General features: G+C 33.9%; 1 protein-coding gene across 5 annotated transcripts in view; it reads left to right on the top strand.

Moving 5' to 3' along the window:
• Window positions 1–17161, top strand: part of LOC143234937 (apoptosis inhibitor 5-like) — an 80257-nt gene that overhangs the window by 29350 nt on the left and 33746 nt on the right. For all 5 annotated transcript variants that reach the window (XM_076472630.1, XM_076472629.1, XM_076472632.1 and 2 more), the window contains exons 3-4: window positions 9451–9616; window positions 12258–12409. In XM_076472630.1, coding sequence (XP_076328745.1) covers window positions 9451–9616; window positions 12258–12409 — 318 coding nt within the window. The remainder of the gene's footprint in view (window positions 1–9450; window positions 9617–12257; window positions 12410–17161) is intronic.

Genomic DNA, 17161 nt, shown 5'->3' with positions numbered 1-17161 from the left:
GAAAATTGTAGCAGCTTATGATCTGATAAGGGATTTAAAAAGATCCCAAAATATTTTGAAATTAGCCATTCCACTGTCTGGAAAATAGTCAACAAGTGGAGGACTTTCAAAACAACTGCCAACATGCCCAGGTCTGGTCGTTCAAGCAAGTTCACCCCGAGAGCAGACTGCAAGATGTTAAAAGAGGTCTCCAAACACCCTGACATGTCATCACGGGACCTACAGCAGGCTCTGGCTACTGTTGATGTGAAAGTGCATGCCTCTACAATCAGAAAGAGACTGCACAAATTTAACTTGCATGGGAGGTGTACAAGAAGGAAACCTTTACTCTCTAAGAGAAATATCAAGGCCAGACTGAAGTTTGCCAGATAGAATGTAGACAAAGATCAGGACTTCTGGAATAATGTTTTTGGGACAGATGAGTCCAAAATTGAATTATTTGGACACGAGAACAGAAGACATGTTTGGCGTAAACCAAATACAGCATTCCAGGAAAAGAACCTCATGCCAACTGTGAAGCATGGAGGTGGAAGCGTCATGGTTTGGGACTGTTTTGCTGCAGCAGGACCTGGACAGGTCACAATCATTGAATCCACCATGAATTCTACTGTGTATCAGAGAGTGCTTGAGGAACATGTGAGTTTATCTGTAAGAAAATTAAAGCTGAATCGGAACTGGATCCTGCAACATGACAATGACCCAAAACATACCAGTTAATCCACTAAGAACTGGCTGAAAACTAAGAAATGAAGAGTCCTGGAATGGCCGAGTCAAAGCCTAGATCTTAATCCCATTGAGATGCTGTGGGGTGACTTGAAACGGGCTGTACATGCAAGAAACCCCTCAAACATCTCACAGCTGACAGAGTTCTGCATTGAGAAGTGGCACAAACTTTCTTCAGACCGATGTCAGAGACTGGTAGATGGCTACAAGAAGCATCTCACTGCAGTTATTTCAGCCAAAGGGGTAGTACTAACTGTTAGGGGGTAGGGTGTCCTAACTTTTTTCTCAGTTCGAATATGCATTTTTGTCGAATTACATTTTACAGAAGATCTTAAAAGTCTTTTCTTCAGTTTTAATTCTTTAGTTATATTACTTCTTTCAGTATTGTTACAATTAAGATTAAATATCCATTTATCCAAAATTGTTACATATATACACAAGCTTTCATTAGGGTGTCCTAATTTTTTCACATGACTGTAAGCACCTGATTTAGATAATATTATCACATTTTCTTCATACAGTGATCACTGACAGGTTTTACTGTACTACAACTATTGGAAATACTATGAGCATTCTTCATGTTACTCTGCTGTTTTTTTATTTAAAAAAAAAAAAAGTTTGGTAAATTGGTGTACAGACTTTAATCCCCAAAGTATTAATTCCAGAACAGGGGTTAGTTCAGGTCTCTCCTATCTTGCTTTGATATCTAGCATTACTCAGTAGTTGGGGGGAGGGGCAAGTCACTATCAGTTGAGGCTGTCTGTGACATTATTATTAATGAGATGGAGATATATTTTGTTTTGTGGTCAGTGGTGTTTTTTCTGGGGGCTCTGGAGCTACATTTGCAGGTGATCCAGGACATTCTGGAGAGAATTTTGATTCACTTTTTCCAATGTCTTTCTTTATTTTGTTGGCTTCTCAGGAAGCCAAATTGAGAACATTTGCCCCTGGCTTCTTTTCTTCAGTTGGTAAATTGAGTGTGAGATTTTTGGTGTTTTCTTGATTGCTTCTGAGTATGTGTCTTCCTTTATTTCAATAAAGTCTGAGGGCAAATACTTATTTCTCCTTCCATTGTCTAATACTGTGTTTCATGCAGTGAGATTTACTTCTCAGTTATGTTTGTCAAAAGAACATTCCAACATGCTAGCTGGATGCATATCTAGGTTTTCAGAGAATAGACTTGCTTCTGGAACTTTGAGGGTATCAAAACAGTTTCTGGTCAACATTGTAGATCACACTTATCTAAGATTTGTTTAACCCTGACTACAGTTCTAAGATATTTATTGCCCTCCGATTTTTGCTGGAAGTCTCTTGGTGATTGCCACATCAATTTGTTGATGAATTGGAACCATTATTATCATCTGTGCTTGATTGTCAGCTTTTGCACTTTACCTAGTCTCCTGGCCTGTATGCTGTCAGGATTTGTAGGGTAGAGATGTGTTTGCCTTCTAGCTGCCTTCCCTTTCTTTGACCCTTGAATTTTGTGGGTATTTCAGAGTTTATGGAATAAAAAGTTGATGTCACTTGTCTGCATTCATCTCTTTCATTGTTGGCTTTTTGATGCTTCTTGGCTCATACGGGGAATCATAGTCCTTCATCTGTTCTATTGCCCCATACCCCCAGTGCCAGCACATTGTTTATTTGGTACTCAGAATAGATTCTATTCATGTTCATGAGCTTCCTTTTTATGTGGAAAACCTTACCACAGATCTATATTTACTTCAGGTTCTTGCATAAGGACTAGTCATTCAGTTCACATCTTCACCACCATTATCCATCCAACCTGTTTCTACCTCTTACAGATCTTTGCATTTTAAAACTTTGTTTCACAACTATCAGAGATTTGTTGGTCAAGGGGTCAGTAGAGAGAGTTGTCCTAATTCTTACTAAGTTTTATTTTCATCTCTTTGTTGTAGTGAGGAAGACAGGAGATTGTCATATGGTTGTTGATCTTTTTCATCTAAATCAATTCTTTGATCTTCTAAAGTTCACAATGGAATCATTTCTTACTCTACAATGGTATTTTTTACCAGGACTATGGATGACCAAGTTCGATGTTGCAATGCCTATCAGCACAATCCAATAGTAAAATCATTCTACCACAATTTGTGTTTTGTGCATAAGGGTCAGGTGCTACAGTTCAAGACTATGCCCTTCAGGCTAGTATCTACAACATAAATGTTCTACTGCATCGTACAAGCTGTATTTTGTCACCTTCATTCCATATGCCTGTGCATACACTCTTACATGGGCAACTGGTTACTGCTGGCACTTTCTTTTTAGATGGTCAAATGTTACACCCAGATTTTAATCTTAGAAGCAACCAAGACGGACTTTATTGTTAAAACCAAGAAATCTGTTCTCACTCCACAACAGTGTATCATCCATGTGGATGTCTTTTTCAACACATAGTGACATGGTCAACTTTCATCCAGCTTTGTGCTATGGAAGAGGCAATCTAACACTTACTCATCTATCCTTGTCCCAATGTGCAGAGTTTTTCATTTTGAGGATGTGACCATCCTTTGAATTTCTCATTTATTTGGAGCAAGTGCACATGAGATATCTTCATTGGTCTCTATGCAACCAGTGAATTATGAAAAGTGATTTGTTCAATTTCATAGTCACCTTATAAGGATTGACATCTTAATTTCAAATAGTGACTAGATTACAACAATACTATGACAGGTGTTCCTCTGCTGCTATCTCATCTTGAGATTCATTTCTTCCCAGATGCCTTGCTTCAGAAAAAGGGTGCATATCTAAAGGATCAGGAATTCCAGAACCTATGGATGGATGATGAGGCATTCTTACACACTGTTCATAGGGTAATGCCTCAAGGTCTAGACTTGTGAACCCTATCTGAGTGGGCATCATTTACTGCATATGTCATGAAGTGTTAGTGACTTACATTCAAAATTTTATTAAACTAAATTTTTTTATCTTATACCAATTAGTGTAGACATAAACTTGTAGCTAATAATCCATATTTTAACAGTATATAAGCTTTAAGTTCTTAATTTCACTGGGCAATATTTTACAAAATCCTGAATTTTCCCTAGTGTGATAAAGGTGACACATTTTCTGTAGACATTATGTCTTCTCCGTTTTATTCACAACTCCTTCAATAAGTATGGAATGTAATTTAAATTACTCTCTTTAAAATGATTGTTGCTCAGACAAGCCATATTTTGCCATTATTTTCAATTTTATTTGGTTACAGATTCATCAAATAGAAAATCAAACACCTCTTTTCACACCTACCTGTTTTATCCTTTCTTTCAGGATTTGTTAATAGTTATCTTTTACATTTAATTGCATTTTACCTATAATCAATAGAAAGACAAAGTTTTCATCTACCAAATGATGTATTATATAACATTGTGTTCTAAACAGTTAATCATCATTTTAACATGCAGAATGGGCTTCATTCCTTTGGGATGAGTACTGACTAGCTTGGACAAATTTGTAATGGCTTGTCCAGAATAATTGTGGTAGTTAGTTTTTCATGTTGTTATTCTATATTCTTTAATGCATTATACAATTAAATAATAATTTTTTATTGCACTGCTACCGTAGCATAAAGAAAGTAGGATTATTGATGGTAAACAGCAAAAATAATACTTGAGTAAGTACTTTATTTCTTGTTTTTGTGTTATTCTTTCTTTATTATTATAAGATAGATTAACAATAAATAAGAGTCTTGTTAGGTTAGATTAGGTAAAATAAATAATATAATAAAAATATTTAACAAGTCATGACATGAGCAGCTGGGAGTACCTGGTGGATAAGGTAATTCAGTAGATTGATGTGAGCTGCAAATTACTCAAGTGATTTACAACTTAAAGGGTGTGATAATAGTTAGACATGGCATAAAAGGCAATCAAAAAAGTAGTAAGACAATAAAATGTAATTACAAATGGATGTATATTTATAAGTTTAAAGCTGCTTAGGATAAACAAATGTAGTTTCATGTTACATTTGAAGTCATTCTATAAAGAAAAAAGTAGTTTAGTTTGTTTTTTTGTTGTTGTTTCGAGGTCAGTCAAATTGATGAACCCATGTATAGAGTTAAGGTAGAGAAAATGACATAAAATATAGTTTTACTGAAAACAAACATTTGAAATATATTTAGAAGGTCTTGGAGATTACACAAATGAAATTTGAAATGAAGAAAAGCATCTTTAATCTTAACATCAAAATTGTTTTGCACAGGAACTATATACACATAAAACAAATACTGATATATTTAAGTACAAATCATTTTTTTAGTTCATTAAAAATACCTCACTAAAAATATAATATTTTGTATGTAAAAGTCTTGTTTACTGAATGCCATGAAGATATACACGTTATAATAAAAGTTAGTAGTATCAAATCTGAAAAGACTTTAAATGAACACAAAGTGGTCACATGCTTAGTTAAATTGAGAGTTAAGGAGAAAATCATTATGCTTCACTTCAACAATGGTGTTGTCTTACATTTCCCATCAAGGGGGCACTCAGTCCAGTCTTTTTGTTCTTGAACCTTAGATCTTTATTGGACCCACACCCATTATTATATCTTGCTAGCTTGATGTGTTCTAGAGAGTAATGAATTTGGTGATAAATCAATTATTTAAACCCAGCTGGGTTCTCTCTACAGCATGATGCTGTGTCACAAGGTTTTCTTTTGGATCCATTATATAGACACTGATGTCCATTACTGTAATGATCAATGTGTTTGCCACTAATTGGAACATTCAATTACCATTATTTTGGTTTCTGGTATCTTTCTCTCAAACATTGTCAGAAGATGCATTCAAACAGGACTGGATAATATTGCACCTCTATACCTTCCTACAGATTCATATGGTACAAAGAGTTTTTGCTATGATTTGTTCAACCCCTTGTCAGGTTCTTTTGATAATACCAGATTGGTTGGCTGACTGAACACTGGTTTCTAATTTTGCAGTACCTTCAGGTGTGCTAATCTCTTCCACTTCCTTCTCGTCTATTTCTGAAGCATCATAATGGAGTTTTTGCAGTTTTTGACATGGTATTGGGAGTTAACTTCTGTGGTTGCCATGTGTTTGTTTCAGTTTTTGTGCAGTCCCACAATGGACAATTATCACTGTAAGTAGCACAGTTATTGACAAGGGTGTATTAAGAGGTACGTTGGATTTGTATTGTCCAAAAGTACCAACCCTAACTCATTTTTTTACTTGGCTTTTTCAAAGGGGTTTTGTATCTTTCACTATTGCCTTGTATAAGTAAGGTGGCCTTATCAACCACTTTGTTATCCAAGAAGAAAATTAATTTAGTTCAGAGTGCTCTCAGGCCTACTGAAATTATTTTGAGTTCTTCAACCCAAACAACCATTTCAGCTACCTAACTAGGGTATAAAGATGGTATTACATGCTTTTTATCTTATGTACTATGTATCATATTTACCTTAAGGTTTATTCATTTGTTGCTAGTCAGAGTTGTTTGTGCTGCATTTGCACAGGAAGCTTTATCATTCTACCTACATACTTGTATACTTAACAGGTTCTTTGTAATTATGATAAGACACTGGCAGCCATTAAAAGTAATCCTTTTTTTCATTTCATCTGACCACTGTTTCTCACCTTTATGACTGATGGAATCCTGATTGTTTGTCATGTCTAGTGAGGGGCTTGATGTATTATGTTTCTATTGCTAACATCTTTTAAGGTGTTAACTTTTTTATTCATTGGAACCCTTCAATTTCTCAAAATTTATTTGTTACTTTGTCAGGGTGGGTACAAAAAGTGATACATATTGTTTATTCTGGGCTCTCTTTGGAGATGAGGTACTTCTACAAGTTGCATCTTATCAGGTGCCACACTTCTGTGTCTGGTGGCTTGGTTGAATGCTCACTGGTGGATATTGTGTGGGCTGGTATGTGGATGTCCTGTGTTACGTTTAGTCACATTATTTGCATGTTCTAGCAGTATCTTCTTCTGAGAGTTCTTAACTAACCTATGTAGCTACCTTAACCACATCCATTAGATGATAAGGAGATTTGAGTATCTTTATTACTAATATTATTGCCTGTTTATTTTCTGTGGTCCCTTAACTCTTTTTTTTCACAGGATCTCATTCTTTGGCAAGTGCTGCCCAGGCAGGTGTGCTTTTAACAAACCAATTTTACACTAGTGACAATTAACTCAGTATACTTTATCTAGGTTGCAACAGGCTCTGTAGAAAGGAGGTATTTCATAAGATCACCTAGAGGCAGACTGGGTGGTATTACTGTACTGTGCTGGATTGACACTCGTGAACTATTATGAGAAAAGCATAAGAGGATCCTGCCTGCCCCTGCCAATTATTATATTGAATAAATACAATGCTAGTAATGGAAAAAAACAAAACAAAAAAATGCCACTCTATCAATGTGGAATTTTAGTTTTTGTGTAAGGAGCAGTACATTTGTACATTTTGGAAGATAACATTTCTCAAATTAAAAATGTAGTTCCAATAATACTTACCTCCTGTTCCATTTTCCTGCTCTTTTCCCCCATTAAGAGACAGTATTAGAGAGTGAATGAGGTGTTTATATACAATACCAGGATATAGAGCTCATTGAAGTAGGTGAAGAGTGTCATGAGACAGATTGCCAAGAGCATATATGTGGGGAATAAAAACCAGAGTATTCAGACCAAATCTGAGATGAGCAAAAGAAGGAAACTCCAGTAGTTGAGTAATAGCTGTAGTGTGAGTAGAGGTATCATTGAAAATACATTTTTGATTTAAGAAAATGTTAACATTGATAATGAGTTTTACATTTTAAATGTGTGAAACTCATACCAAATTATGGTTCCAAGTTAAAAGAATATCATCTGTAAGTGTAAACCATAATGTTGCTCCTAAACTTAAATAGCTTTTGTGTGATTGTAATAAATCAGACAAACCAGTTGTATTTATTTGTGTATACATGTATATTCTTGAATGAGATTCAACACACTTTTATAATCTTAGAACACACATTGATCTGTATTATAAGACTATTCCAAACTTACCCCTAAGATTTCACCATGGTTATTTTAGTATACAGGTTTAACTGTACTAGTCACCCTACATTGGCATTCTAGGGTTAAAATATTAAAAAGCCCTAAACCCTTATTCATATATCAGCTAGTTAAAGTAAGCTAGTGTAATGGCTTGAAGGTATATTAAAGATAACTTATGATTTAAACATTGGCTCACTTGTTAAATATATTTTCAAGGCATGATAGTTCAGTGACCTAAAGCTTACATTTTATGTTACTGTGCTCAGCTAATGTTTATTTAGAACACCAAAGTTTCAATTGTAGAACCAGTAAAGATGTGAAAAGAAAATTACCAGTATATTTTTTTTTTTTTATGTACTGTTGGTACTTGGTTATTTTTCAAGTTGTTTTTGACAAGTTTATGTGTTGCCATTACAGCTGAAGTGTCTCAGTTTTTATCTAAGCTCAGTGCAGTCAACATCTATTCTTCAATTAGATAAGCATAAAATGTAGGTGCTTATGAAGAAAAAACATGGAATTGAAATTAAAAATGAAATCATCATTGTTATTGTTTCATTTGTATCTTATACATACATAGTGGACCATGGTGTCTGTCCCCATTTACATGGCTGCTTACCATGCTGTGTTTGGAAAGCAGCATATGCAGGCATAGCTCAAAACTTTTTAAATGATGGAAGAACAGATATGAATAAAATTGATACCAAATTTTATTTTGCCAGCAAGATATTGTGCACTAAATTGTTAGAAATTAACCATGCTCTCATTCACATTTCAAAATGTGACTCAGAAAAAAATGTAGATTTACTTTATGTTATTATTGAATGTTTCTTGGCATGACTGAATTGTTCATAACAGTTACTGTTCATGGTGGGCAATGTAAGTAGGTCAGAACTGTAGCTCAAGTGTAACACAATCTTTTTTTTAAAGTCCATCATTAATTTAAACACTTCCCATCACAGAGGATAGGTACTTTTGCTTGTTAGTATCTAATAGATTATTTAAAATATGCATCATAAGAAAAATGAGATACTTGTGGTTTATCCCAGTCTTAATGGATTTTCTTTACTATATATGTTCTTCACACGTTGTATATATGTAGGTGCTGTGTTTGAAGCATTTTCTCCTTTTATCTATTAAATGTATATTTCTTTAGTTGTTTGCTTTTGGCCTGATGCAACCAAGTAAAACTTTGGGAACATGGATGTTGACATATTTGTTTAAAAGTATAAGATATTGACATTTGTTTTCTTCATTGTTTTTGCAGCCAAACATTTTTAAACAATGCAAATTTGAATCTTATTCTTTGTTATAAAATTTAATTTATAACATTGAGTAATGTATTTAACATTTTTCTTGTTCTTTGATATATATTTGTTATCATCAGTCTAACACCTTTTATTCTCCTTAACTTAAAATATAAGCTTTTTGGAGGATATTTATAAGGAAGTTTTTGTTACAGTTTTGTATTGTATACTTTTCAGCAGTAAGATGAAATAATTGGGGATTACATAATGAAGGTTATGAATAAATGTATTTCTTTATTGTTACTTCCAAGTTACATTTGTAAAAGTTATAGCAGTTCCAAGTGAATGTTTTGAAATGTGGATATTATTTATAGCCTTAAAATAGAAAGTAACTATATATTTATTTTATGGTACAAATTCATGAAATATTCTTGTAAATAATAGAGCCATGAAATATTTGTTTTGTAATAGATAAGAAAACAAGCCATAAAGGAGTTACCCAGTTTTTGTAAAGAGAACAAAGAATTTGTTCCGAAAATTGCTGATGTATTAGCCCAGCTTTTGCAGACAGATGAATCAAGTGAACTAATAGTAGTTCATGCAGCATTGATGACTGTTTTCAGAATTAGTGCAAAAGGTAACAATGCAAATGCTTGCCTCAAAAACTTTATTTATGTTAACCAAATTGTAATCCACTCTTTCATTTCTTACATTATCTTGACCTTTTTTTTTAAAAAGTGTGATAATTCATGTTTCTTCACAAGGGCAAATAACATCATGAAGTGTTGTTTTTTTTAAATTGTCTTTTTTCAGATCATATGCCCACAAATAAAACAAATTTTGTTTTGTTATATATTTTATTAATATTTTTTAAAGTAATAAGAGAAATCCAAACTGTTAACCCTAATTTGGGTTTTACCTCCCCTCTCCAATTATGATGTTTATCTGGTCAGTAGAAAAATTTTAACTTTCCATCTGCATAAACGAAACCTGTCAACACATGAAACAAAACTGCAAATTTATATCCTTTGTGTATGTTTGTTCTTTATTTCTACTCAAATAGTTGGAGAACATTGAAATTTTAAAGTTGTGTTGCCAATAACTAAAATTGAACTTGCTGCATTTTATTTTCTTCTTTGTAATCAGTTTGTCATACAGCTTCCTTTCGGGATAGTAAATTTTTAAACCTAAATTACAGTGCCATGCCAGAAGTATTTCCTCATGGAAACCTGCCTTCAGGCAATCTAAATATATCATGGTTTTATATGTTTTTTTTATACTACATACAGTTTATTTATATATATGTCAATTTATTTTTTCCTCTGTGTTTATTTTATAAAAGGATTGTAAGTGTTACTTTTAAAGGTAAGATGTAATGAGAAATGATAACTATCTATATTAATTTTAGTGAGATACAAGACACTTTATTACAAAATTTTGGTAGAGGATTTTTCAGCTATCATTTGTCAAGAGATTGATTGTTATGAGTCAACCTTCTCTTAACAGTATTCAGTTTCCTCCTGATTTATCATAATGAGGAGGATTTTAATAATTCCTTTTGTCTCCACCTAACTGTGCTGTGCCTTCCCAACTCTCTCCTGTTGAATCTGCTAGGCCTAACGCAGTCTTTTTGGATATGATTTCCCAGGTGCATTTCATTTTAATAATTTCAAAGATTTCTTATAATTCTGTTTCTTCCCTATTATATGATACCTCATTTTCGTTTTTTCCTTGTTGCATGATACCCCATTTTCAGAGTACCTTGTTTTCCCTCTTTCTTTTGACATCAGGATACATCCTGAACACTTTTTCATTTGAGAGTTAATGCTAGCATGTCTTGATCTCCATGGGTTTCTGAACATTATGCTTTGACTTATCCTCAGGCAAATCAACCCTTGACTCCCAGCAGTTGGAATTGCTTTTACCATTGTGGTGGGCTAACCCTGAAAATAGTACCCATTGCTCCAATACCTAGTTTTCCTGCCTTCATCTTACCCTTATAGCTCTCCTATGGTACTTGGTCACCATAACCTCCTTTTTGAGGCATTCCACTGATTTCCTGAAGGGGTTTTGGGGTGTGATTGTCCTACTCAACCATGTCCTTTAATGTTTTTTTGTTGTTTTTCTCTGGTAGAATCTTCTTGAAGGGATTCTGTCTTGTCATAGGTTTCTTTATCTAGCACTGGAATTGATGGATAGCTCCTATTCTCCATCAGTCTGTTTTTGGGAACATTTCTGAGTTTTTGAAACCATGTAGAACCTGTGAGATAACACTCTTCCTTTATGTCTTTGGTTGCTTGTTTGTGTCATTCTGTTCACATGCCCTCTCCTATAAACATTTCTGTTTGGGGGTGACTTCTGTGTTCTGTACATGCTCTTCACTCTTACATTGCCTGCATAACCTCCTTTGGTGGTTCTTGTTCCTGCCTTTTCATTCTCTGACAACATTCCTCTGTAGATAACCTTTCTTCTTCTACCTTTACAAATTAGGTTCATCGACTAATTAGATTGATATAATTTTCTCAGAATTGTTCCAGATGTCACCTGTAATGGATTTACTGTAATACATTTATTTTAATATCTATGTTTGTTTCTGTTTAATGCATGTGATGTACATTTCTTGGATGTGTATTGCATAAGTCTTGCTTGTTCTCTAAATTTGGAGGAGATTCTCAAGAGTAAGAATCAATGTTATGTGTATTATAAAAACACTAGTGTATCTTTGAATATTTTTTAACTTTCCAGAATATCACCTTATTAGTATATAAACTGATGCACTGAGAGACAGTTGATTATTGCTTGGTCGTTACAGTCAGTTCACTGAGCCTCGAGAGCTATAATTGTGGTTAACAGTTATTAATCTGAAAACTACATAATATGACCAGGAACATTTATAGATTTTGAATATTACAAATCATCTAACTTCAGTGAATTAACATCAGGTGTTAGTATTTCTAAGAGGATATTAAGTATCTTTGTTGGTAATATCATCTTCTAAATGGTATGAGGCCAGCTAAAGCAAAGTATAACTATATCAACTAGGAATTAATCTGTTTGTTGTGGAACTGAACCGTCTATAAAATATTTAAGTACTAAATTAGAATTAAAATTTCCGGCTATTTAGATTTGAATACCTAATCTCAAAAACTCGTCCTAGATAAATTACAATATGTAACACATCACATATAGTCCAGCACCTTACAAAATGTTTTAATTTTATTACAGTAATAAGTACTTTGTTTGTGCTTTAATTTCATCTTCATGTTCTTTGTTATTAGATACATTAGGTGGACTGTTTTCTCAAATACTCAATGGGGAGGAAATTGTCCGAGAAAGAGCCATTCGTTTCTTAAACAACAAAATCAAGGCTTTACCATCAGATGTTATGACCAAAGAACTAGAAGAGTACATATTTCAAGAGTCTAAAAAGGTAAAATTTTATTCAATGGTAAATGCATAACTATCCAAAGAAGGAGAAAATATTCTCATAAATACATCTACTATTATTTTTTTAGTTTTAGGTTAAGATAAAGTTTGCTTTCAGTAAAAAAGCAATGTTATCATTGATACCTAAAAAGTCACACAGTGGTTTTAAAATATTTTCTTAAGTTTAAAGTAAAGAGTGTGTGGTGTTACATACTTCAGAATGTTAAAAGTATATAGTGTTATATCTCTAATGTAGAAGGCTAGCATAATTTCTGTAAAATTGTAGCTAATGTTAGTATTCATTGACAGTGTAATTGTATATTAAATCATGAGAGAAAATTACACTTATGATTAGCAAATTTCAGATACTTAGAAATATGGTATAGTCAAATGAAGTATGAAATGTATATAAGAAACAGTAGTAGTAGGTATTACAGGAAACTTGTGCACTATTTAAAAAGGGTTTGTTATCGGTTCTGTTTAATTTTGGCATGTATTTGTTTGTACTTGACTATAATTCTTTTGTTAAAGTAAATCCTCTTTTTTTTTTTGTGAAGCATTTTGTAATGCTTGACCATATTTGATTGTCTGTTTTTAGCTTAAATTAACATGTTTAAGTATTATGATCTAAAATTCTAAGCATTATAGCAGTGAGCAATTGTCAAAAAATGTTAAACCAGAACATTTAACTTGCAACTGTTATGGTTTTGCCTAGATACCTTACGCAAGTTTCTGATGGTACGAATAAATGAGGAGTCACGCTAAATTTGAAAATACTGGTCACTAGTAAATAGTGATTGGGTGTTAAAAACTGAATTTTTCTTCAGAAGAAATGCGACTTTTTTTACTGTGGCCTAAAAATTAAATATTTCTTAAATGCACTGGCATTCCCTTACAAACTTCAAACGTTTTTAGAAATACCAAGTACAAGGGCTGTTCAAAAAATACTCGGACTGTTTGAATTGCACGGCTCCAGTTGGTTCCAGGGGAATCCGCTTGGTGTCGCTAGGTTTGCACAGATCAGCTGATTACAACGCCATTTCCCGATTGCAGATATCTTCATTTGTGTATTAGTTACGCGGTTTTAAGTGAAGTGCAATTTTTTCGTTTGGTGGATTTCAGAATGAATGACCTGAAGGAGTAACGACTTGCTGTGAAATTTTGTGTTAAACTTGGAAAATCTGCGACTGAAACTTTTGCTATGCTTAACACGGCTTACGGTGATGTTGCTATGAAGCTTACGGCATGTTTCAAGTGGCATGAAGGTTTTAAGGATGGTCGACAGTCCATTGAAGATGATGAGCGTCCTGGGCGTCCTTCCACGTCAACTGACGACCCACATGTCGACAAAATCAACACCCTGGTGCGGGCAAATCGACGTCTGACTGTCAGGGAGCTTGCCGAAGAGTGTGGGATATCAGTTGGATCTTGTTACGAGAGTTTGACCGAAAAATTGAAGATGCGCCGCGTTGCTGCGAAATTCAGCCCTCAGAACTCGTGCGTTTTTGGCCAAACACTCGATTACTGTTCTTCCCCACCCCTCCTACTCACATGACCTTGCTCCTTGCGATTTTTTCTTGTTCCCCAAATTCAAAAGACATTTGAAAGAAAGTAGATTTGAGACGATTCCTGAGATTAAGGCAAATGCGATGAAGGAGCTGGAGCACATTACAAAAGAAGCGTACCAGGACTGTTTCAACAAGTGGAAACACCGTTGGGATAAATGTGTGTGTTGGGGAGGAGAGTACTTTGAAAGGGTCCCAGACCTGTAACTTCTAAATAAAGTACATTTTGTTTTATGACGTCAGTCCGCGTGTTTTTTTAACAAACCACGTAGCTTTCATTTCATACAACCTACCACTTTATTGATGTGTCAGTTCTAGTTGAAACATCTGATTTGCATAAATATCATGACAAATTTTGTGTTTTTTGTTGTCACTATGGCACATAATATTGATCAATTTTTTCTTTACACTATATATAAAGTTCTTACTAATGAAGTGTTCTGACTATTAAAAGTGATTATTTTTGAAATTGTACAGGTTTTTTAGTACAAAAGTTTTTGCTCACTAAGAAATTTTGAATGAAAAGTAGCATTATTTAAATTTATTGTTGAAATTTTCTGATATATCTCACTTCTCTCAAAATATCTGTTCTTGACTTACTCTGCCTTCTGTATGTACAAATGTTTCCTCACTCCCAGTCTTAATACTTCCACATGTATTAATGTGAGACATATGCATGACAACATGCAAATGATCATGCAGCAACCCTCTACTAATAGGAATGTGACATAACTCTTATCATAACTACAGCCTGTAATAACTTCTTGATTGGCAGTTTTTTTGTTATGAGATGTTTATGTTTGTAGATTTATTTTGCCTATTTTTTCAAGTTTACAGTTTCATTTGTCAGCTGCATACATTTTTCTTTGCTCAGTCATAATTTTTTAAGCTTTTAAGAACTTTTTTTGAGGTAAACTTTAATTTTTTTTTATTACTCTGCTTCACTTGTCATACATGTGCAGTTCCGTATGACTTCTACCTCAGATGCTGTAGCTACTACAACTGGCTTGCTTGCCACTTCAGTAGCATCTGAATTACCTTTATCAGTTCAGAAAGTAATGGCTTTGGTTTGTACTGAGAAGATACTTTTTTGTGGGCTTCTGAGCACCTGATGGTTGTCCTCTTATAACATGAGAGTTCTCCTATACATGAAGATGAGAATTTGAGCTGCTGCTTTCGTTTTTTTGTCTATGCCTCGCAGTCATGTGTCATTTTGGGGAGGGTATCAAAGCCTCATTCCCATTTGTATACCTATTCAGTCAAGTATGTTGTGTTTTATCATTATTTGCAGTTTCCTTTTATTCTACTCCTGCTCCTCTCAGATTTTGTGTTTTCTAACTCCATCTGGGTACTGTGGTCCATAAGAGTTGTTTTGGAGGCCAGTTGAGTTCAGATGTTGATATACCTTGACCCTCATGTACTATGGACAATCATGCTCTAGCATGTTATTCTGACTTTCTATGCTCAAGTTTGCAGAGTTTGAAGTAGCTTGTCCCTTTGTGCAATGACTTTCTTTGGATGAGTGAATGATAAATGTTATCAATAAATTTCTGAGTCAACTAGAATGGCATGTAATATTCCACTTCTGGAGGCACACATCTAGCATTTAATCAATTCTCTTCTAACTTAAAGAGTGCACTGTTGTATGAGGAATGCAATAGTATTTGTTTATTCAAAAACCAAATAGAACTAAATAGATAACCATTAGATGGAGAAATCTTTAATGAAACTGTCTGAAGTCATGGTATTATTGTATTACAAAAATTTGTAGAGGTTATTATGAATACAATAATCATTAGGAGCTGTAGAGAAAACCAGCAGCCCTTTTTTTTTTTTTTTTTAAGTTTTGATGTATATTGGAGGACAGATGTTAGAAGTAGGTTCAGAGCTTGATTACATGCATGAGGTAGCAGAATGCTTGATATGCTATCAGTGTAGCAGATGTGGGTGTGACCATGATGAAATATCAGTTGTAGAGAAGGCAAGCTGTAAAAGAGACCAGAAAAGATTTTCCATTTGCGATAGAGGGTGCAATTGAAGAGGGGAGAACATTGAAAAGTTGTTTTTCTGTTAGATTTCTGAAAGTTATTTAATATTAATATTATAATTTGTAGTAATTTGGGTTGAATAACACAATAATAATTAGATACGATAGTTTTGGTAAATAAAAGCAAAATGGTTAATGTTTTAAATTAAAGTTTAGCAATGTAAATTGTACAACAACCTTAAAATAGGTTCAGTATATGTAATGGTACTTTTGGCTTAGGTATATTTCAACTTACTTTTAAATAGTAAAACAGGATAAATAAATTGTTTTATGTAATAAATAGGTCTAAAATGTGTTTATTGTCTCTTGGTGTTTTAAGAATTAAGTTATTCAGCTCTTTTTCAAAGTTATGTATAATTAAAAATAAACTTTATTACTTTAGTGTTAAGACAAAATAGTGATAAAAATAACATAATTGTTTTTTAAATATTAGGCTTAAAAGTAACACTGTTAACAATAGGCTGCTGGTATTTGGGGTATCTAGACATTTTGCAGCTGCAATTTCACATCTGACTCTTGGCAGTCAACAATTTGACAGCCGAGCTCGTTGGCAGCGGACAATTTCACACCCAGGAAAATTGGCTGTGGATGATTACCCAGCCGAGTATTTACATCAACATTACAGTTTAAGAAAAGAGTCGTATCATACAGCCATGTAGCCACATTTATTCAGAGTCAAAATCATACAGCCATGCTGCCACACCTGTTCACAGTTTAAAGCAGTAGCTAATTTCTCGAAGGAATTAAATAAGATCTCTTTCTTGATATTCATTAACTATACGTTGGACTCTTTGATTTAAAGTCTCGTACTTTGCCTTCTTCCTTGGGTCCATCGGGTGCATGGCTGTGCTCCTTGTGGCAAGTTGTAACTGTATCGTCTCAGACATGAATCTGCGCTGGGCAGTGCAAAGTTCTGTAATTTTCACACATGTAGAAAGTTACCTTATTATCCTTCTTGCTACCCTTATCGAATAAATAAACGTATCCATTGTTGCATGCCTTTGGCTTTCCTTTGTTTAATGTTACATAAGTTACTGTGTTGTTCATTATGTTACTAATCAGCTGTTTGAAACTGTTTTAAAATAAATCAATGAAAGTTTAACGAGAAGACTGTGTTGAAGTTCTAAAAGTAAACGCAGACATT

Source organism: Tachypleus tridentatus, chromosome 12 (assembly GCF_004210375.1).
Source record: "Tachypleus tridentatus isolate NWPU-2018 chromosome 12, ASM421037v1, whole genome shotgun sequence".
Lineage (NCBI taxonomy): Eukaryota > Metazoa > Arthropoda > Merostomata > Xiphosura > Limulidae > Tachypleus > Tachypleus tridentatus.
Note: the sequence above shows the minus strand (reverse complement) of the source record. Positions and strands in the feature narration are given on the sequence as shown.